The 22,472-nt window shown below is 44.9% G+C and overlaps 2 protein-coding genes across 2 annotated transcripts in view; both read right to left on the bottom strand.

Annotated features, from left to right (window-relative positions):
- BAIAP2L1 (BAR/IMD domain containing adaptor protein 2 like 1) overlaps positions 1-22,472 on the bottom strand; it is a 78,044-nt gene that overhangs the window by 13,950 nt on the left and 41,622 nt on the right. The window contains exons 4-9 of the mRNA XM_061153741.1: positions 5,098-5,159; positions 4,930-5,001; positions 4,560-4,697; positions 3,762-3,914; positions 1,442-1,609; positions 376-523 (exon numbers count right to left, since the gene is read on the bottom strand). Coding sequence (XP_061009724.1) covers positions 376-523; positions 1,442-1,609; positions 3,762-3,914; positions 4,560-4,697; positions 4,930-5,001; positions 5,098-5,159 — 741 coding nt within the window. The remainder of the gene's footprint in view (positions 1-375; positions 524-1,441; positions 1,610-3,761; positions 3,915-4,559; positions 4,698-4,929; positions 5,002-5,097; positions 5,160-22,472) is intronic.
- Positions 8,656-9,410, bottom strand: LOC133063867 (high mobility group protein B1-like; the record flags this gene model as incomplete). Its single annotated transcript, XM_061153762.1, has 1 exon — positions 8,656-9,410. A coding segment is annotated over one exon (654 nt), but the record flags the coding sequence as incomplete, so codon positions are not given.

The raw sequence follows: 22,472 nt of genomic DNA, 5'->3' as shown, positions 1-22,472 counted from the left end.
CCAGTGAATATGGAACACAGCGTGAGGTTCTGTTATAATGCATGTATTGAAAATATAACACCTTTCAATAGTATGCTTACTCTATGGAAACATCTATCAGCATACAGAAGTCATATCTGTCGAAGCAACATGTCTTACAGTTTTAGAATCAACCTGGACCCCTGTCTGGAGGCGTGAGTTCCCCTGAGCCAGTGTGGAGCTGGTGCTACCACACACACAGGTATTTACTTCTAGCTCACGACGTGCATGCACGCTAAGTTGCTTTAGTCATGGCCGACTCTTTGTGACTCTATGGATATAGATCTCAAGGCACACTTAACTAAATATTTAAGAAATTTAAAGGTACTTTAAAGGAAATTCAACTAAACAGCTCACCTGTTAAATTATTTTTTCTTTCTGAGTTCTGTGTGACTGTGGCTGGGTTCTTAAACAGATCGATCAAAGGGCTGGTCAAGGCTCTGGCTGAAGGAGCTGCAGGGATCTTTGGTGGGTATTTAGAAAGGCTGTCACAATCTTGCCCAACCTGTGAAAAATTCCTTATTAGTTTAATCCAAGTATAACACAACAATGGCATTAGAGATCGATCCCCAGGGCTGTTTTGCATTACATGCTTTAAATTCCATTTTCTTCCCCAAATTCTCTTGTTTGCAGGGTAATGCCCCATTTTTAACTATTTTAAGAATACCCCCTTCTTTTGTCTGTCTATTTAATTATTCTGGCTGCACCACATCTTAGTTCCCTGACCAGGGATTGAACTCTCGCCCCTGCAGTGGAAGTGTGGAGTCTTAACCACTGGACAACCAGGGAAGTGCCCCCCGCCCCCTTTTAAAGCAGTTACTCCCTGTTTCCCCTAGCCCTTGAACAGCGCTCATCTATTTTCTGTCTCTGTGGATTTCGAGGCTCCCTTTTAAATGCTGCGTGGCTCGAGGCTTCTCCATTTAAAAGTATCTTTCCACAGAATTCTGAGTGCATTAGTCCATTACTTTTTGACACCTAGTTTTCTAAAAAGAAGTCTGGTTTCAGTGGGATTCTCTTTTCTTTGTAATAAATAATCCATTTTCCCCTCCCTGAAAGTTTTCAGAATCCTCTGTCGCTAACATTCCGCTGCCTGTTGAGGTCCTGGCCTTTGTGATCCAGCCAGGATCACCCTGCCTGCTGCATTACGGGCCAGACTGTCAAGGTCATCTCTGCAGGGACTGCCGCTGGCGCTGGGCGGGGGGAGAAGTGGCGGGCAACAGCGTGTGTCTGGGGACAGGCCCAGCCTCGGTATTTGCACTGCTGGAAGGGTGAAGTTGCAGTGAGGAAAGGTAGGCCCTGGAAGTGATACAGGTGGGCCCGTGATTTCCACTGACAAAGGTGGCCTTGCTCCGTTGTGCAAATCTGGCTGAAATCTTATTAGCATAGGTACGGCTGAAATCTTGAGGTGACGACCAGTTCTTACCACGCTGCTTCTCTCGACCATGGGTGAAGGCAGGGGGGTTCCGGACATTGGGGTGGAGACTGGGGTCTTAATTTCTTCGATCATGTTCATGATTTTCTCTGGCACTTTGGTGACATCACCACAGGTTTCTTGCCACCGAGGCAGTTTGGAATTGATCAGTTCTGCAGACTATAAATTCAAAAGAAACAAAACCAGAGACAAACAAACGTGTATTGTTAGAAGGATGAACACAAATGCTAACTACTACTCAGATTCCTGGCTGACCACCGGAAGTGTGGGAGCGAGGAGTTAAATTCAGTGAGTAGTTGAAGTATCTGTGAGGATCTGCTGTGTCTCATTTGCTGAGGAGCACGTAGGCTCCTGTTGTAAAGGATTTCCTACCTTCCTCAGTGTGGGTAGAGTTCAGGCTAATACAAGGATCGTCAACGGTTCGGAAGCTCAGAACTAAGATAGAAGGTGGAGCAATCTGTGTTAACCCCCGTGTTTATCAGGGGCCTGAGAACTGCCGATCCCTCTGTCTTCCCCCCACCCCTTCCACGAGAAGCGCCTTTGATGGAGCCAGAGGACCAGGAGTGGACTTCACCTCTGAGAGAGAGGCCTGGCGCACAGGAGGGGTGACAGGTCTGTCCTGAGAAGGTCCTCTACGGGACGGGGGGACCGGAGGCGGAGCGTGGTGGCTCTCTGGAGTCAGGGCAGTGCTGAGTGGCAGTCCTGACCGCAGGCCGGTGGGGCCCTTTGGGAGGCAGAGACGCAGGACAGGGCTGAGGCCGCCCGGCCCGAGGCGGAGGTGTCGTCCCACCTCCCTCAGCCCGCCTCTTCCTCCGACTGGACCCCGGGCTCCCGGGAGTCCTCATGAGAACCCCCCTTTCTAGGCGGCAATTTAGTTGGAAAAGGGAAGTAGAGCATCTTTTGTGAAACTATTTTCGTAACAACTGTACTGTTTTCATCTAGACTCTGTGTTCATCAGGCGTGGTCTGGGGGTGTCGATGTGAATCCTAAGCCCTGCCCCTCGCTCCACCCCATCCCCTGCCTGTGGCCTGGACACGCCAGGGGACCAACGGCTTTAGCTGCTATGTCCAAGGAGCCACTGAAACCGCTGGGACCAGGGAACGCACCAAAGCGGTTTTCAGAGACTTGAAGAGACTTCTGGTAGAGAAAGAAGGAAATTTGGCTTGCGTCACGCTGAAAGACATAACTGGGACTCAAGGTTAAGTGTGTGGAAGACTGTGTCAACTACTAGAGCTTTCTGGAAATAGACCAAGTTGCCCCATCGCTGGGGGAGGCGGGGTGTTGTCACAGAGAGCTTCAAGGTTGCTTCCGGCCCCCTCTGGCGGACACCCTCACCATGGAAACAATGCCGAAGCTACTACAGATACGCTGGGGACAAATGTCATCATCTAATGCATCATGTTTGTTTTTCTTTTCTGTAACAATTTGAGACCTTGGGTATTTAGATTTGGTAGCTAAATATTCCTTCAAGTTTACGGAATATGTAACCTATGATATATGCATGCATACAAGGCCAGGTTCCCCCAAAAGGAAGCGGCCCTGCATTCGAGCCTTTAGGATGCTCCTCGCGTGATGGCGTGTGCCCTGGATCGCTCCACCGTGAGCAGCAGTGAGTGTGCGGCCCAGTCACTGCCAGTTCTGGATGCGCACAGAAGCCCAACAGAGGCCACAGTTTTGTTAAAAAACAAAAACGAGGGAAGGAAATTTGGGACATAGTTTGTGATGATTCCTAGAAGCATAACCTCACAACTGCATGTGCTGAAGGAGGGTGACAAAGCTAGTTACGGGGCTGATGGGGTCAGGAACACACACACAACTTGAGGAGTGAAAAAGTGTGAAGAAGGATTCCCGTCCAGCTGTCCTGAGGCTGTGACAGGGTCTGTGGTCTAGGACAGGATTTCCAGCAACACCGTCTACATGGACCCCAGGAGAGCCTCTCAGACCACCCAGGTGGGGTGTACCTGGGGGCTGGTGGGACTCACCCGTGGTTCTGGTGAAGACACTGACGCTGAAGATGCATCAGGGAGAGTCTGAGAGAGGCTGGCTCATGGGTAAGAAAAGGGGGAAAAGTGCCATTTCTCAGCCATTGATTAAATATGAATGGGTGTTACTAAATTCAACATGATAAGCAAACATTTGACCATTTCATCTACATTTCTAAAAGTTTACTCATTCAAGTTGGTCAGAAATTATTTCCTTAGAATTCTTTCCTTGGCAAAATGAGCCCATTGCTTTACACTGGGGCACCTATGGAAGGCAAATCTTGTCAAGGGTATTTAAATGTCAGGAAAACATTTGCTGTTGCACCCACCTGTGTGTGGTAATGGTGTATCTGACTTGAAAAGCTGCAGTGTTTGTCGACTAGAAAGCAGAAGCGCCTTTTCTCTTCAAGCAGGGCTTCTTTGCAACCATCTGCAATAAATTTCTGGATTTCATTCTGGCGAGAAGTAATGGTTTCTACATACTAGGAAAATAAATAATAATTATACAAGTATGACATGAGGAACCAAACAGCTACCCAGCCTGACACTTATCTCCTGCCATCTTTACAGCTGCTTTATTTTGATAATGGAGTGAATGCTGAAGGCAGATAAACATTAGACAGAACAACAAAGCCCTAACCTGACCCGAGCAGATATCAACATTCTCATTAAGGTCCCTGATCCATGCCTGGAGAGAAGTTGCCAAAGGCCCTACATTCCACTTGGCAATTTGCATAAAATATTACTTTTACTCCAGGGACAGGATCATGTTTTATTGGAAAATAATGGGTTTTGGAACCAGAAAGTTCAAGATCAAATCACATTTCCAAGTGCCAACCATGTGAGTTAACCAAAGCCTCACTTTTCCCATCTGTAAAATGGGGACACAATGCTTATCACTCTCCCAAAGTCAGGAGACAACACCAGTGCTTTTGACTAATTATTCTTAACTCTGGGGAACTCTGCGGCCTTCAGTTCCCACCAAGTCAGTCAAAATGCTTATTTTTGACTTTCAGCAGCAGCACATCTGATGGATAAAGTATAGGCTGACTGAGATGAGCATGCCTCCCATTAACTGTATAAACCATCCACCCCAAAATAAAGTAACACAGTGCTGAAAAGTTCACCTCAGTCTCTTTGCTTTCATATTTGAATGGATTTCGTCCTCCTTGACTTTTCCTTCTTATCTTCTTCAATTCAGCTTGCGATTTTTCCAGAGAATCTAATCTATGCCTGTGTTCTGCTTGGTATCTTTTGAGAGTCGCCTGGAAGGTAAACGTTGCACCTGTTTTACTGAAGCACCAGGCAGGCGGCTGCTCTGGCTGTTTTAACGGGGTATTGTGGCCTTCACGCTCGCTGCCGCCACCGCCGCCGACTCAACCGTGGGCAAGTTCTCCTTAGGCTTAGCCATCAGGCGAGCACAGCCTCCCTGAAAACTAGGTTCCCCGCCCCAGGTGCCCTCCGCCCAGGACAGGTGAAGCAAAACCTGGTACTCACATTCATATATTTTACATCAAGCTCTGTCTTCTTCTCCAGCTCATAGATAATCTCCTTATGGAATTTTTTGAACTGTGAACACAAGTGAAAAATTGAGACCAGGTTTGAGACTTGAAGCAAAATAAAATAAGTATATTTATTTGGCAAATAGAAAAACCGTTCACATACATTTTCATCAAGACTGTCGTTGAGTTTCTTGTGGATGCTCGAAATCTCTATGAGAACATGGCCTGTGAACAAAATCAGGGATGTTAGGACGAAAAGCCACTGTGTGGTGTGTTGTAAAGATGTGAGGGGCAGTAAACTGGCGGATGAGGCCTAGTCCGCAGCTGCTCCCAGGGCAGGTGAGCACCCGGCCCCGCGGCACTGGGAACACTGGCTGTGGCCCAACAGCAGGGGTGGACACCCGACGGACACAGCTGACAACAGCACAACACTCCCCAAGACCCACCAGCTGTCTTCAAGCTCCCCTCGTCCTCCAGCTACTTACCCACCCCCTAAGCCGAATCCTACCTATCAGGTTTAACTGTTAAATTCTCTTACAAAAGATTATCTTGGTCATTATAGTAACTAATTATAGGAACAAATGACTCATTTTTTATCTAATCCCCTGGGTAATCTGATTATCTGTCAGGCATAAAAGATAAAGGTTATTTTCTTTTTCTTATATTAGTTCTCCTATCACTCTGGAAAATCTTAAAAAAAAAAAAAAAAAAAAAAATCTGGGAAACCGAAGCAGGGACCTTGTTCTATCTCCTGGGGCTACATATTCCAGGACAAAGGAGTTGTTGCTCCAAAAAGCAGCTAGATGCTCCAGGTGCATCTCTTGCGGTGTGTGGCAGAGCGCTGCCTCCCGGCTTCTAGAAGGGAACAAGAGCCTCCCTCTGCCGACGTCTCTACAAGAACCAAATGGGTTTGATATCCAAGAACTGGGAGCAACAGTGTCACCTGGACCACCACCAAGTCATACCAAACCACACAACGTGCCGGGGGGACCATCCTACAGTTCAGTGGGCAGGTGAAAAGGAACTCTTTGGGCAAAGCTGAATGGCTGTTGACAAGGGAGAATGAAGAGGATGACTACGGCAGACGTGGGGAAAGAGGGAAAGGCTGCGGACTGGACTCGGGCTTCGGAGAGCACCTCTGTGCAAAGGACTCTACCGTGCCCAGCTCTGGGGACACCTGAGGACATCTGACTCCAGGAGGGCCAGCCCAGGCTCTTCCCTCACCTTCAGACTCAGAAATTCAACCCATCCTGAACACGCCCACCTGCCAACCCCATCGGGCACCTCGTGTTCAGCACACCTCCCAGTGCACTCACCGTCTTCTCTAATCCCAGCTCCTGGCTGCCAGCCAGCCAGTCCTAGGGGCCGATGGCCTGCCTGTGTGCCACACTCACAGACAAAGACTCTCTCCCCGGGGCCGTCGCTTGGGCCAGCTTGGGGGTGGAACTGTGCCCTGACTCTTCCTGTTTCCTTGGGTGACAAATGTGCCAGCCCTCTGCTGCCCCGCAGAGGAGGCCCGTGGGGATGGCCCGCTCCAGCAGAGGTGGGGAGTCTCCCCAGACGCCCTGCCCCACACGTGTCAACCTGCCTGCTGGACCTCGGAGGAGCCGCCCTCCTCTTCTTAGCTCTCATTTCCCATGACTCCCAGCCCATTCTCTTCTGGATCTGCTTCCTCCCAGGTGCCAGGGGGCTCTCCAAATCTACATGTAAAGTGTCACTCCCACCCATGGTGTCCCAGGTAAACCAACTTCTCAGCCTGAAGCCCACCATGAACAGTGTTGCTGAAAATGACCACGGTGGGTGGTGGGGACAGAGACTCTCCTGGAAGGATATAACCGGGTTAATAGGTTAGAGGTACGGAAGCCCCTAGGCACCATGTGACTCCAGGAACTGCTGCTGGGTAAGCATGAGTGAAGGCCCCCGCCAGGGTATCAAGGCACCCACTGTACACCTTCAGTGATCCTGACTCCATTTATCCTGTGATTCAGTTCTAAAGCTCAACATGAAACAAATACACAAACCAGAGCTCTTCACAAAGGAAGCCTTTATCTGACCAAGAATATAATTACATTAATGTCATTTCATGTATTGAAATAATCTGAGGTGAAATATTAATAAACTTCACATCTATTTAAAACCCATAAATAACTCCCAGTTGGAGATAAATAATAAACAACAACAAAAACCAATTATTTGAAAATCAAGCACTCTATTCCAGGCAAATCAGATCTACTTAAAATAATTTTGCTTAAATCAGTCAGAGTGATTCAGGCTAGGAGGAAAGTGTTCACAATTTTTTTTTTCATGTTGTCAAGAACTTTATTTCTACAATCTTATATAACATCGACCTCCGAGATACGTGCTACCAAAAGTCTGGGCTTGTGAGAACACCAGCGCCGCTGAAGCGAGTGCTCTGGCCTGAACTGAGGGCCCCGGCTGCCCGTACCCTCTCCTGCCTGTGCCCCCTCCCCACTGCAGAGCCTGATGGAAGGGCCCAGTGAAACAGACCATTCACTCTGTGGGCAGGAAGGGAACACCTAACCTTACCCCTGCTAAGTCCCTCACTGTTGGTGGAATTTAAATGCCGACCTCAGAGCAGCAACTTCTGAGTCCTCAGGCATGAAAAGGATTAAAAAACATCTTTCCTGTGATTATGCAAGCTGCCCAAAGAGTATCTTGGAACAGAAAATGAAAACAGCCTTTATGTTCAATCTACGGATGTTTACTCTTAATAAAGCAAGTGTTACTTTATGTCTGAGATGTGGAATCACACACATTTTACTCAGCTCCGTAACCTACTTTTTCATAAATTACATTTGGGAAGAAAAAAATTGTTTTGAAAAAAGAAAAAGCAGTTGAGAAAGCATAGCCCAGAATTCAATGGAGCAGAGCTAAATAAATGCCCAAACAGGAATCTACGTGTCAATCCCAGGAACTACAGCACCGTATGTACGGGATCAATCATTTCCTTTTTTCCCTTTAAGGTTTTGAGTCAATATTTTGGGAAGAAACTCATAGTAAGTACAGTAATGTGACCCAGTCTGAATAAATTATATTCTTAAATGGCAGTATTAAAGAAATTGAAATATATACCTATTTTTCAAAGTCATGAAGTTGATACAACTAAAAAGTCAATGTCTACCATCAATTTTTCTCTCTAATTCATACAAATAATAGCTATTGGTGGTATCACTCTAATTCTAGGAGCCGTGAACAAATCTGTCTAAAATGTGGGTAACACTGTATGAAGATACACGTGTTTAGCCAATAGGCACTATGGACTTTAAAAGTTAAACAACAAAATTTTAAAAAGTATTACTTGTATGAACACAAGGTTTTCTTTCTTTTTTTTTAATAAAAAAAATTGTATTTACTTAGAAGCATTCAGAATGTCAACAAAACAGCTGCAACTTTTTTTCTTTTTCTTTTGCAATTACAGAGTGGTATTCAGTTAACAGAACAACAATTATTCATATAAGCTGCATCAGAGACAACTGAAGATGAAAAAACTACCATCCCCATATATAACTAATTTGTGCTGTGCACCAACAAGAACCTGCTTTAAATTTCCATGCCAATTTACAACCCCCATACTGTACCAGGCAAGGTTAGTGGCTATTGAAAATACCACCAGGACAGGGCTATCTAAAGACATATTCGGTAATGTGTTAACTATACAAAAAAAGACACTGTACAGTTTAAAAACAAATCTTACACAGCCTTACATTTCAATTTTTTTTCTTTAAAAGGAGTGAGTTGTGTACAGGGGGGTTAAATACTTTATAGACAAGAAAAAAAAAAAAAAACTGCGCTAGAACCAACTTATTCATCATCATCATCTTCTTCCTCCTCCTCATCCTCTTCATCTTCTTCCTCCTCCTCATCCTCTTCATCTTCCTCATCTTCCTCCTCTTCCTTCTTTTTCTTGCTTTTTTCGGCCTTAACAACTCCCTTTTTTGCTGCATCAGGCTTCCCTTTAGCTCGGTATGCAGCAATATCCTTTTCATACTTTTCCTTCAGCTTAGCAGCCTTCTTCTCATAAGGCTGCTTGTCATCCGCAGCAGTGTTATTCCACATCTCTCCCAGTTTCTTTGCAACATCACCAATGGACAGGCCAGGATGTTCGCCTTTGATTTTTGGACGATACTCAGAACAAAACAAGAAAAAGGCCGAAGGAGGCCTCTTGGGTGCACTGGGATCCTTGAACTTCTTTTTTGTTTCCCCTTTAGGAGGGATATAAGTTTTCATTTCTCTTTCATAACGGGCCTTGTCCGCCTTTGCCATGTCTTCAAATTTTCCTTTCTCTTTAGCAGACATGGTCTTCCACCTCTCTAAGCACTTCTTAGAAAACTCTGAGAAGTTGACTGAAGCATCTGGGTGCTTCTTCTTGTGCTCCTCCTGGCAAGTTTGCACAAAGAATGCATATGATGACATTTTGCCTCTCGGCTTCTTAGGATCTCCTTTGCCCGTGTTTAATTATTTATCCTCCGCGAGAAACAGAGTCGCCCAGTGCCCGTCCGGCTCTCACTTGCCCCGGCGCTGTCTCTATGGAGCTCAATGTACTGCAATGGCTGTGAGAGCGGGAGCCAGACGCAGCCTCCTCACTCTCTCCGCTCTGTAACATTCTGAACACAAGGTTTTCATCTGAAATGTGGATTAATCATGGCACTATTAATATATTTTCAACTAGATAATTATTCGTCAATTCATGGTGTAAGTTTAGAGGAGCCAGAGGGAAACTACTAGCAGACTTCGGGGACACAGAACACGTGGGCATAAATGTTCTTTCTCGCTTATATTTGATCATGGATACTCACAACGTCTGTTATTTCTGGAGAGTGCAGAGCAGTGACTGAGTCACATGCTATTTCCTCTATGTGACTTCGAGTGGAATCGGACAATAAAATGACAAGGTGGAAGCCAACCCACTATGGGCCTAAAGTTACACCATATGAATTAAAGGAAAAGTGATTAAAAAAAAAAGTTACTGTAAAAAGGCTATACTTTTCCTGAGAGTTTTCCAAATACCTAATGTGATGCAGAGGAAATATAATGAAAGTAAAAGCAAATTATACACAGGTGGGAGATGTTAAAAAAAACAACAGATATGCACTCAGGGTCGTTAGTACCAGCATCGGGTGACCCAACCTGCCAGCGTCTAAGAACATCTCTCAAAGGCTGTCTACCCCCGTCCCTGGATGCAGGTGGAGGGGCTCCTCACTCGTCAGTATTGAAATTGTGCAAATAAACCAGGTGCAGACAGGCACGATGCCAAAGAAGTGAGCGGGTGGCAACCAGCACACACGCTTCACAGGCTTGGGTGGGTGTGAGTCTGTCTTGAGCACTGAAGGGAAATGCTGGCTGGTAAGGTGTGCGTGCCCAGACAGAAGGAACAAGTGAGCCCCATAATGCATGATGTATGCCAACAGAACCCCCTCACTCCTCAACAAGCCATTTTCTGGGTGAGCACTTGTCTTCCCGAAATAAAATCCACATATGAGGCTGTCAACTTGTAGCTAGTCACCATGTTTTATTATCTTTTGCTCCTTATACAAATATGGCGTGTGTGCTTGGTTGTGTCTGACTCTTGACTGGAGTCTGCCAGGTTCCTCTGTCCATGGAATTTTCCAGGCAAGAATACTGGAGTGGGTTGCCATTTCCTCCTCCAGGGGATCTTCCTGACCCAGGGATCGAACCCGTGTCTCTTATGTCTCCTACATTGGCAGCAGATTCTTTAGCATTGGCACCACCTGGGAAGCCTTATACATTATAAATATATATGTATATATGTATTTTAAATGCTTTGGAAGAACTCTTAAGACTTACAGAATGAGAGAAATAGACACCAAACTCTTCTAAGCTCATCTCCTCTCTCACCAACCCCCCGCTTCATTGCCAGGGTCCCCAAAGGAAAGTTTTCAATCTCCCACCATCAAACAGAATACACTGCACTTTTCTCTGCCTCACAGCCTTTCACAATACTGTAGTTGAAGGGACTCCATCAGGATCATCCATTATGAGAACAGGCACACCTTGATTGCTGTTGGTTAGAACCAACCATAAGGGCACTTCTGGCTTCTGCTCCAACGCGTAAAAAGCTTCAAAGTTGTCACTCCCTTATTCACAACAAGAAACAAGCTAAACACACTGAAAAACAACTCTCAGATTCATCAGAGAATTAGAATGATGTGGAAAATCAGAGTTTACAGGGAGCAGAAACTGATGCTGGAGCCATGGTTGCCAGGAACGCAGGGAGGAATCGCTGGAGGCTCCGTGTGGAGAGTTAAAAACAACAGGGGCTCACTTCTCAGGAGTTTCATTTCTAGGACGCACCCCCACCACCAGGTTTTTATTGTAAGGAATGGAGAAAATTCCTCTGGGGCTTCTGGTGGTGGGGAGGGCAAAGTGTTTTGAAATTTGCCCAGAGTTACCCTGTTCTTGCTCTGTTCTGAGTAAGGAAGGCCAGCCCTCCAGGGAAACCCTTCCCTGAGCCCTATCTGATCTGGGGAAGGACAACTAGCTGCCTGCTGCCCCTCTTGCTTTCCTGTCTCAGGTAAGCAGAGGGGAAAAGAGCCTGAGAAACTCTCGGGAAGATCACAACCCACACACTGTGGCCACTAAAAACCAGTAACACACCACAAAACCACCAAAATGGAGATTTAAACATGGGATTATAAAGGATGCTCCTCCTCTCCAATACTTTACCACATCACCCATCAACAGGACTCCAGGATAATAACAGTGGGTTATAATTGACACTCCATGTAAGAGGATTTTCGAAAGCAACCCAAAGACAATGAGGGGGACAAAAATAATGGAGAAAGGGCAGTCCTTTCAGCAAAGGGTGCTAAACAACTAGATATCTACTTCCAGAGAAACGAAATCTAGAGCCTGACCTTACATTTTTCATAAAAAGCAACTCAAAATGGAGCACACACCTAAATGTAAAATACCAAACAATAAAACTTTAAGAAGATAAAGCCAGAGAAAATTCACATGACTTTGGTTTAGCACTGAGTTTTTAGCTATCAGGCCAAAAGCATGATCTGTGAAAGAAAAAACTGGCAAGCTGGACTTCATTAAAATCACAAACTTCTGGTCCGCAAAAAAAAAACTGTCAGTAGAATGAAAAGACAAGTTCACAGACTGGGAAGAAATGTCCGCAACACACATATCTGATAAAGAACTTGTATCCCAAATAATATAAAGACCACTCAAAGCACAAACATAAGAAAATAGCTCAATTAAAACGTAAGATGGCAAATAAGCATACGACAAGATGCTCCAAGTCATATGGGAACTTACAAATTAAAATAAGATACCAGCACACACCTATCAGAATGGCTGTAATCCAGATCACTGGTAACACCAAATGCCGTTGTGGAGCAAGAGGAACGCTCATTCACGATGGGCGGGAATGCAAAACTACTGTGGCTTCAAGACAGTTAGGCAGCTTCTCACCCAGGTAAACAGTTTTACTCAATTTATTCCAACTATTCTTATATTCAAATTATTCAAAACTAGTCTTATTCTAGTAATTGTACTCCTAGGTGTCTACTCAAATGCCTAGAAATATTACGTCTGTGGAAAAACCTGTATATGAATACCTAAAGCAGCTTTATTCATACTGCCAAAACCTGGAAACAACCCAACTCAGTGGGTAAACAAACTGGCACGTGTGTACAACTGAATATTCTTCAGGGATTAAAAAGAAACCAGCTGTTAAACCACAAAAAGATGGAGGAATTTTAAATATATGTTGCTTAGTGAAAGAAGCCAGTCTGAAAAGGCTGCCTGATATGCAATTCCAACTAAATGACATTCTGGAAAAGGCACAACTATAGAAACATTGATGGGAAAAAAAAAAGGATTAGTGACTGCCAAAGGTTGGTAGGGGTTCTCTTTATGTATTTGTCAAGCTCATAGAATCCCGATGTAGACTATGGTCCATCATTTGTGACAAAGGCACCACATCGGTGCAAGACATAAAAACAGAGGAAGCAGTGAGCAGGGGAGGGAGCAGCGTGACGACTCTGTGAGGTCTCGGCAGTTCTGTGTAAACCCAAAACCACTCTAAAAAATAGTCTATTAATTAAAAATAAATTCACGGCAGTCGTGTGGACTGCACTGTCGTCTGCAGTGATTAGGAACCAGTGGCTCCCTGGGAGGAACACACACGCAGCGTCTGAATGCTTCTGGCAGTTAACACGGAAGAGAAGTGGATCTCTCAATTCCGTTACCTGTGTGCTGCGCCCCTACCCAGGTGCCTGCCAGGAACACACAGGCCTTAAGAGTCTGGTCGTTAATGAATATACTGAATCAATGAATGGAAGGCTGACTGCAGTAAAGCATGGAAGTTCAGTGACGGCAAGAGAAGAAAACCAGTGAAAGCTGGACCCCTCAGAAGGTGGCATCTGTAGTGTTTGATTCTATTGCTATACCCATACTGGTTACAGAAATGCCTACAGGAAAAATGACTTTTGTGGAACCCACATGCCTGGGCCCTAACCTCTGGGCGCTGGGTGTTCATCTGCAGTCTCTGCAGAGCCGGCTGTCATCTGGGGCTGTTTCCACCCACAGGGCCTCCAGGAGCAAATTCCTGGCATCTTTTGTTTCTTATCACCAAGATTTAGTAACACTGAGGTCCAGTCTCAGAGGCTCCTGAGCCACAAACAAGATAATTAAAAAAAAAAAAAAAAAAAAGAAAACGAGACATTTTTGTTTATAAAATTTTCAGTTTGCCAAGCAAGAAGCTACAATCCCAGACTCTGGGTTCAGTGGTGGACACCTGGCAACCCGAGTTGTGAGGATTAAGTATCCTAACGAGGGAGACGTGCCAAGAGCAAGACACACACTAGACACTCAGTGTTTGACACCTTCCAGCTTCCTGACTTCCGGTAAAGACTGGGAGAGGGAGGGAGAAGCTGGTATAAACTACTTGTTTGGGAAGTGTGGCAGCAAAAGAAAAGTGGATGAAGGAGGTTGCTAGAAAAAGAAACATTAAAATATTTTTTCTTTTTTAAGAGACATTTTTCTGAATAAGGTCTGAAGAAAGAATAAATGGAAACTAATAAACCCCATAGGACTGACATGCTGAATTAATTTTAAGCTTATGTAAGAATGCTTTTAAAGATAAAATATTACTATTATCCTAACATAGAGAAGGCTGAGCACCAAAGAATTGATGCTTTTGTATTGTGGTGCTGGATAAGATTCTTCAGAATCCCTTGGACAGCAAGGAGATCAAACCAGTCAATCCTAAAGGAAATCAACTCTGACTATTCATTGGAAGAACTGATGCTGAAGCTCCAATACTTTGGCCACCTGATGCGAAGAGCCAACTCATTGGAAAAGACCCTTATTCCGGGGAAGACTGAAGGCAAAAGGAGAAGGGGACAACAGAGGATGAGCTGGTTGGATAGCATCACTGACTCAATGGACATGAATTGGAGCAAACTTGGGAGATAGTGAAAGATAGAGGAGCCTGATGTGCTGCAGCCCACGGGGCCGCAAAGAGTCGGACTCGACTTAGTGACTGAACAACAACAAATTATCCTACAAACAGGACTTGACTTTCAATGGGAATTATCACTAGAAACACTTCTGGATATTTTAGAATCAAGTCTTTCCAGATAGGTGCAGAGCAAATGCAATCCCACAAGATCAGAGATCTAGTCTTACAATACCTAAGGTAACACCTAGTAAAGATGTCCATTCAGATTTTAACCAAGTATTACCTTAAGTAGGGTGGAGATTTGAGGTTTAGGTGATAATTCTGTCATAAGATTGGTTCAGGAAGCAAATTGAACGTTCATTTTCTACTTCATTGTTGATTAACAATTAAATGAATTTAGCCTACCTGCTGTAAATAAGTGCTGTCAAGTTAAACAAAGTACAGGATTTGTAACGAAGATGTTAAAAGTTGGATGTTAATGCACTACTCTTATTTTAGCTAAAAGAACAATGTTAATTTATTCAAGTGTATATATCAGATAATTGATCAGTTTTGCATCCATATACAGATTACAAGCAGTTGTCTTCTTACATCTGAATGCAAAATACAGCATTAAAAGATTAGTTATATCACGTGAGGTATATTAACATTAATTATTCATTTTCCTTTTTCATCACTTAGTAGATTAAAGGTAAAAGACAACCATTTTGAGGCCAATAAAAATGAAAGCAAGCGCATTACTAATAATGAATGAAGCTGACAACCGGTTATTCTTACAGAGTCACTAATGAACTGTAGGTATTTTCATTTAAACGTTAAAAATGCTACACTTGAAAAATGTGAATTATTTAAAATAATTAAAACAGGGCCCCAAAACACAGCGATGAGGACAACACACAGAAAAGTAACTGAGAAACAGTTTCTATTCAGTATTAATGGGTAAAAAAAACCATCTTAAAAATTTTGAGTGAATTTTTTCAAAAGACTACAGTTGTTTTGTTTTAAAGCAACCAGTTCTAATTAGGCAAGTTTAAAAACACGAAATAAAACAAAGCTTCTGCTCCCAGTGGAAAGCCATTAATCTAAAACCACACATCCCAGGTACATGTTGGTTAGTTCTATTATGATGTGAATTTAAGGGAGATTCCAGAAAATCCAGAATCCATTTTATTATATCTCTTACTCCACAGGAACAACGGGAACACAGAATAAGAACAAACAGAATAACTCGGTGCTCTCACAGTTAAGTGTTCTTTACCTTTTCCTACTTCAGAGGGGAAGATGACATCTCTGATGCTCATAGACATGACCGCTCACAGGTGTCAGGTCCTTCCTGGGTGCCCAGTACGTGCAGGCTGCCTTACAGAAATGGCCTCACTTAGTCCTCACCACCTAAGAGTAGCTCTGAACCCACTGAACAGAGGCGGGAGCTCAGACTGAGGCCCTGGATGACTTTTCCCCAAATGACACAAGTTCTAAAGGCAGTGGGGCTGGAATCTGGACTCACGTCTGAGCCCGAGCCTGTGCTCTTGACCACCCTGCATCCTCACTCAAGCATGAGAAAGGACCTGGATTTTCCCACCGGGCCGGGCCCGAGGACAGAATGATGCCTGGCATGTGTGAAATCCAGGGAAAGGCAAGTCTCCCAGCATCTGCCGGGACGCTTTAATTACTAGGGCTGTTTTTTATTGGAACAGTTGCCTGGGAGGGTGGGGGCGGCGTATGGCTGGCATCACAGAGGCACTGGGGAGGGCGGGCCTGGCGGCCTGAAGCCATTTCAGCTCAACGTGTTGGTTGTGCAGGAAGTAAAGCTAAAGTGGCACGACTGCCTCCCAAGGCAACAGGTGACAACCGGCCTCCCACACCTGTTGTGGCCCAAACACACACTCAGGCCCCAGCTGCCAGTCAAACAGAGCGATCAGTGGCCAGCCTGCTTCCGGCACCTAAACTTTTGAAACAAAAAATGCTTTAGGAAAGGAGCCATCAAAAGATGATGATCCATCGCAAATGGCAGGGACCCCACAGCCTGCAGCCCAGCTCACACTGGAGAAGGGCGCTCTGGAAAGGGTCCCCACTGGCAAGTTCCTGGGGCTCCGAGGCTTTCTGTGGGGTGGGGAGGGCTGGTCCCTGCCTCCCTGGACCATCTGTGAGGTGGACATGTAAACAAACAGCCCCTGACAGAACCTGGCGAGACTCAGACGAGGACACAGAAGTGATGCACCTGACACGCTGTGATGCTCACAGCTGCTGGCTTCCTTCCAGCCGAGGGAGTCCACAGAGCACACTGTCAAGCATCAGTGACCCTGGGTGAGTAGACGGGCCTTTCCTGTCCACAGGGGCAGAGAACTACACGTGCACACAGGGAACTCCGGACTCACATTTCCGCTGGGCCTAGCAGGCATCCAACCCTGAGACCTCTGAAAGCCACCCTGACGCCCTCACCCCCACACCCCTGGCCCCACCCCTGGCGGCCAATGCCCAGTGCAGCCCAGCACTGCTGCTCACCTGCGCTGGTACCACAGCCTCCCGCCCCGTCTCCCTGGTCCCACCCTTCCACAATCTCTTCTTTGGGCAGAAGCCAGAGAGAGCCTTTTAAAGGCTAAGTCAAACCTTTTCATTCTGGGGATCAAAATCTCCAGAAGCTCCCCAACCCCACCTCAGGTTAAAAGACAACTTTCTTACCATGACCCACAAGGCCCAACGGGACTTGTCCCACCCCTGCAAGCCCCTCTCCAGCCCTCAGCCCCCCTCTCTCCAGCCTTAACTGCACCTCTACCGACCAGCTTCCAAATTGCGACCCAAGCTCACAAGGGCTCGGGAATGCTGCACTTCCAGCCTCCAAGGGACTACTCTCCCTAGACATCTGTCTGCCGCTCTCCCTCTAGCCCGCACCTCTTTGACCCCCTACCCAAATTGGCTACATCCCATCCCTCTTTTCCATCACTCATCGGCCCCTTACCTTGTTGCTGCTGCTGCTAAGTCACTTCAGTCGTGTCCGACTCTGTGCGACCCCATAGACGTCAGCCCACCAGGTTCCCCCGCCCCTGGGATTCTCCAGGCAAGAACACTGGAGTGGGTTGCCATTTCCTTCTCCAACGCATGAAAGTGAAAAGTGAAAGTGAAGTCACTCAGTTGTTTTCGACTCTTAGCGACCCCATGGACCGCAGCCCACCAGGCTCCTCCATCCTTGGGATTTTCCAGGCAAGAGTACTGGAGTGGGTTGCCATTGCCTTCTCCACTCACCTTATTACCGCCTGGCAAATCAGACCTGTTTACCACTCACTAGAACGCAAGTTCCCAAGAGCAGGGACCTTTTACCTGTTGATTTATCCCTAAGTGACCAGAACAATGTCTATCAAGTGATGCTCACTGAAGTGAACATACTGTTATTTAAATGAGGAAAGAAAAACTACGGCAATTCCTTGATTACTGAATACTGGGCTTTATGTACTTTTCAGAAAACCATAGAAGGGCTTTTTTTGTTGCTGTTGTTAAAGGACAATTTTTCATGAGAGTAAAGAAGAAACAAACCCTGTCCTCATCCCAATACTACCGTGCTCACCCTCAGAGCACAGGGGCTCTGCCTCGGTACCAACAGAGGAAAACAAATGAGTGAGACGGAGGCAGCCATCAGAATGATGATCACACGGATTACTTATGAATTCAAGGAAATACACGTGGAAGGTTCAATTAAAACAGCAGTGCCCCCTCAGAAATCACAGCAGCACTAGTCACAATAGCCAAGACATGGAAGCAACCTAGGTGTCCATCGACAGATGAATGGATAAAGAAGATGTCATGTATATACACATACACAATGGCATATTACTCAGCCATTAAAAATAATGAAACAACGCCTTTTGTAGCGATATGGATGGACATAGAGATCGTCATACTGAGTGGAGTAAGTCAAAGATAAACATCACGTGGTACCGCTTATATGTGGAATCTAAAAAAAAAAAAACATACTGATGAATTTATTTACAAAACAGAAACAGACTACAGCCACAGAAAACAAAGTTATGATTACCAAGGGGAGGGCAGGGAGAGGATAGATTAGGGTCTGGGGTTAGCAGATACAAACCATTGTACACAGAATAAACGAGGTCCTACTATACAGTGTAGGGAACTATATCCAATATCTTGTAATAAACTATAATGGAAAAGAATCTGAAAAGGAATATATATATAATATATAAACTGAATCACTTTGCCATACGCCACAAACACAACACTGTAAATCAACTATCCTTCGATTAAAAAAAAAAAGCAGTGCCCAAGATAGTTTATATAACCACAGATTTTAATTATGTTAAAACAGCTATTTTAAAATGATAAAGACTGAAACTGTTTCTTAAGTTCATTTTTCAGTAAAAGTATTAATTTTTTAAAAACTTGAAGTATATTTTCATAGTCATTATCAAATGGTTTCTAAACTTCCTAGAGGACTCATAAGTTGTTTTAAAATATTAATGCAAAATGGAAAGTTGGGCGAGATCAAGCAGAGAATAAGAGATAATATTAAAACATTCAGTCATATACATATGAAGAGAAAAAAAGAAACCTTACTTAGTATGTCACAAATTTCTATTGTTATAAAAATGGAAGCTGCTGACTATCAGCCATGGCTCTGAGTTATAAATACCTGAGTCATATATATGTGTGTGTCATCTTCACGACACTCAACAGTTACAGAAACAGACCTATTCTGGACATCAAGAGTCCAGTTTTTAGTTGTAAAGAGCATGCTGTTTAGTTTGCCTCTTTAGTCATCTCATAATTTTTAATCTTTGAACTTATGCTCCTAAAACATTAGTCAGGTTTTCATCATGAAAAAACCTTTTAGTCCTAATAATACTCTTGTTTCAATTTGAAATGACACATAGAAACACAGAACCTGTAGCCTATCACTCAAAATAATAACTCTAACCTATATATCCAAAATCTCCCATGATCCTTTCCACGAGCCCTGAATCCCAGGCAAGCTGAACTCTCCCGTGTCCTGTCCCTCTGCTCCCTCCAGCAGAATCCACCCCCTTCGGTCCCTGGGCTGTCCACAGGATTACAGCACCCCCTGACTCAGCACCTCCTCCACCCAAAGGTATGATCCCATGGGAGGGAATCCTGTAGCTTTGTACCTTTCACTCTTGCTCTTGGTCCTGTGTTAAAGCTGTGTGTGTGTGTGTGTGTGTGTGTGTGTGTATTTTCATAATCTCCCATACTAAGCTGGAGATATCCTGAAGGTGGGGATCAAGTTTACTAAGCTTGCAAACAGTCATGGTTTCAAGAAAGCCTAGAGAAACCTGATTCACAGAGTCAGAAGGGGGGAGCCCAACACCCTTATCTGATACACTCCTTTAGTCCATCAACAAACATTTCCAAGCTCATCCTGGAGCCTACTTCTCTCATCCTTGCCTCGCTGTGGGAGCAGAGGTGGCACATCTGCGGTAGCTGCTGTTCCCTGCCCTCTGGACTTTCCCTGGAGCAGACACTACTGGACTACCATCAGGATACCCCGCTTCAGAATCCTCCGAGGTGTTACTATAAGCACAGCTGTTCACAGCTCCTTAGCAGGTTTTTACAGAAGGACTTGTGCCAAGGCCATTTTCTACACTGAGCCAAATGCTGGCTTCCTGGGACTTCCCTGGTGGCCCAGTGGTTAAGACTCTGAGCTCCCAGTGCAGGTGGCCAGGGTTCCATCCCTGGTCAGGGAACAAGATCCCACATGCTGCAACTAAGACCCGGGGCAGCCAAATATACAGAAAATACCAAATGCTGGCTTCCTGGGACTTCCTTCCACTGGATTTCAGGAACAATGTGTGTACATCTTCTGTTGCACACCCAGGCTTCCAGGTTTTAAAGACTACTTTTGTAATTCATTTTCTGTGTAGAAATCCAATTTTGTGGGATCTGCTTTAAGGAGTACAAAGTTCCAAATTCAAAATTACCAACAGGGTTTTCAAAGATGTCATGAAACTGAGAGGCCTTAAAGCTGAGACTTGAAGTCTATGGGAAACCCTTCATTCACCAGGGAATCAACCAATTGGAATTTAAACCCAGCTTCACTACTAACTAGCCATGTGAAATTATTTAACCTAAGTTCTCATTTTCTTGTTTATAAAAAGTTGGAACCAATACCTCCCACCTCTGAGGACTGCTGTGAGAATTCAGTGAGACTTCTGAATTTTGTATTTCCATTAATGTCAACAAAATTCATAAAAAATTTTTTATATTGAGGTATAACTGACATATCCTACTGCATTAGTTTCAGGTGTACAACATGATGATGCAATGTCTGCATACACTGCAGAACGACCACCCCAAGAAGTCTAGCTATCCCCTGTTATCATACAGTGCTACCAAAAAATTTCGTGTATGTGATAAGAAGTTTTACTCTCTTGGCAACTTTCAAATATACATGATGATGTTATTGACTATAGTCATCTTGCTGTACATTACATCCCAATGACTCACTCATTTTACAACTCAAAGTGTGCGCCTCAAAATTCATTTACCATGTTATTCATTCTGAGTTGGGTGGGGCCAACTAAAACCCTTCACAGAGGGCTGGGAAATGTGCACAACTAGCGCCTCAAATTATTACAATGTCTATTATATTGTTTTTAGTGTGAATTAGTTAGGGTTGAAGACTTAACAGAAGTGGCATACTTATATTTTTTGGCAATAGAATACACATAACCTAAATTTACCAATAGTGACATTAAGTACATTCACAATGTCGTACAACCATCAATTACCCAGTTCAAAAACGTTTCACCACCTGAAAAGGAAACCCTGTGCCTATTAAGCAGTCACTCCCCACTGTCCCATCCCTCAACCCCCAGCAACTACCAATCTGCTTTTTCTCATAGGGACTTGCTGATTCAAATTTTTGAATGAGTGGAATCTTAAATATGTGGCCTTTTAATCTGGTTTCTGTCGCTTAGGATGTTTTCAAGTTCCATCCATGTTTTAGCATGCATCAAGACTTCATTCTTTTTTATGTGTGATTAACATTCCACAGTGTGGATACACAGTGTTTTGTTTATCGATTCATCAGCCGCTGGACGTTTGGGTGGTTTCCACCTTGTGCCTGCTGGGAATAATGTGAAGATTCTGTGTGGGCATACGTTTGTCTTGAGTAGACCTTTAAGGGGTGGAGTTGCTGGGTCTTAAGTTCCTGTTCTGAGGAACTGATAAACTCTTTTCCAATGCAGCTGCTCCATTTCACATTCCCCCCCACCAAAGTGCAAGAGTTCTTGTTTCTCTACCAACACATGCTGGCGTCTCTTTAATTACAGCCACTGTTGGGTGTGGAGTGGTACCTCACTGTGGTTATGATGTGCAGGTCCCTAATGGCTAATGATGTTGAGCATCTTTTCACGTGCTCCTTGGCATCCTTTTTTTTTTTTTTCAATTGAGGGATAGTTGATTTGCACTGGCCTCCTTACTTTTAATAATTCTGTTAAGTCATTCAGACCAGGAAAGAGTACCTGAGGAAGTGCATTTACTTCCAAGTGGCTGAAGACCAGAAACATTCAGAACCCCTCTTGGGCTCACAAGGAACCGACCACGACCCCCACAGCGCCCCCAGTGTGCTTGAGAACAGGTGTCTGGCAGGGTCAGGGCAGGACGCACCCACACCGCAATTCTGACCACTTCCGTCTCTGGCACATCCCTCTCCCTTGACCCCTGTGGTCCTCCCCTCAGCCAGTCACAGAGGCCTGGTGCCTCTGACCAAAGCCACCCTTCCTTGGCATAAACTCCCCTCTTTCTGTATTAGCATTTTGTGTTTTTGTTCAGTTCAGTTCAGTCGCTCAGTTGTGTCTGACTCTTTGCGACCCCATGAATCGCAGCACGCCAGGCCTCCCTGTCCATCACAAACTCCTGGAGTTTACGCAAACTCATGACCGTCGAGTTGGTGATGCCATCCAACCATCTCATCCTCTGTGGTCCCCTCCTCCTCCTGCCCCCAATCCCTCCCAGCATCAGGGTCTTTTCCAACGAGTCAACTCTTCGTGTGAGGTGTCCAAAGTATTGGAGTTTCAGCTTCAACATCAGTCCTTCCAATGAACACCCGGACT

Source organism: Dama dama, chromosome 10 (assembly GCF_033118175.1).
Source record: "Dama dama isolate Ldn47 chromosome 10, ASM3311817v1, whole genome shotgun sequence".
NCBI classification, from domain to species: domain Eukaryota; kingdom Metazoa; phylum Chordata; class Mammalia; order Artiodactyla; family Cervidae; genus Dama; species Dama dama.
This window is presented reverse-complemented; position numbering and strand designations above follow the sequence as displayed.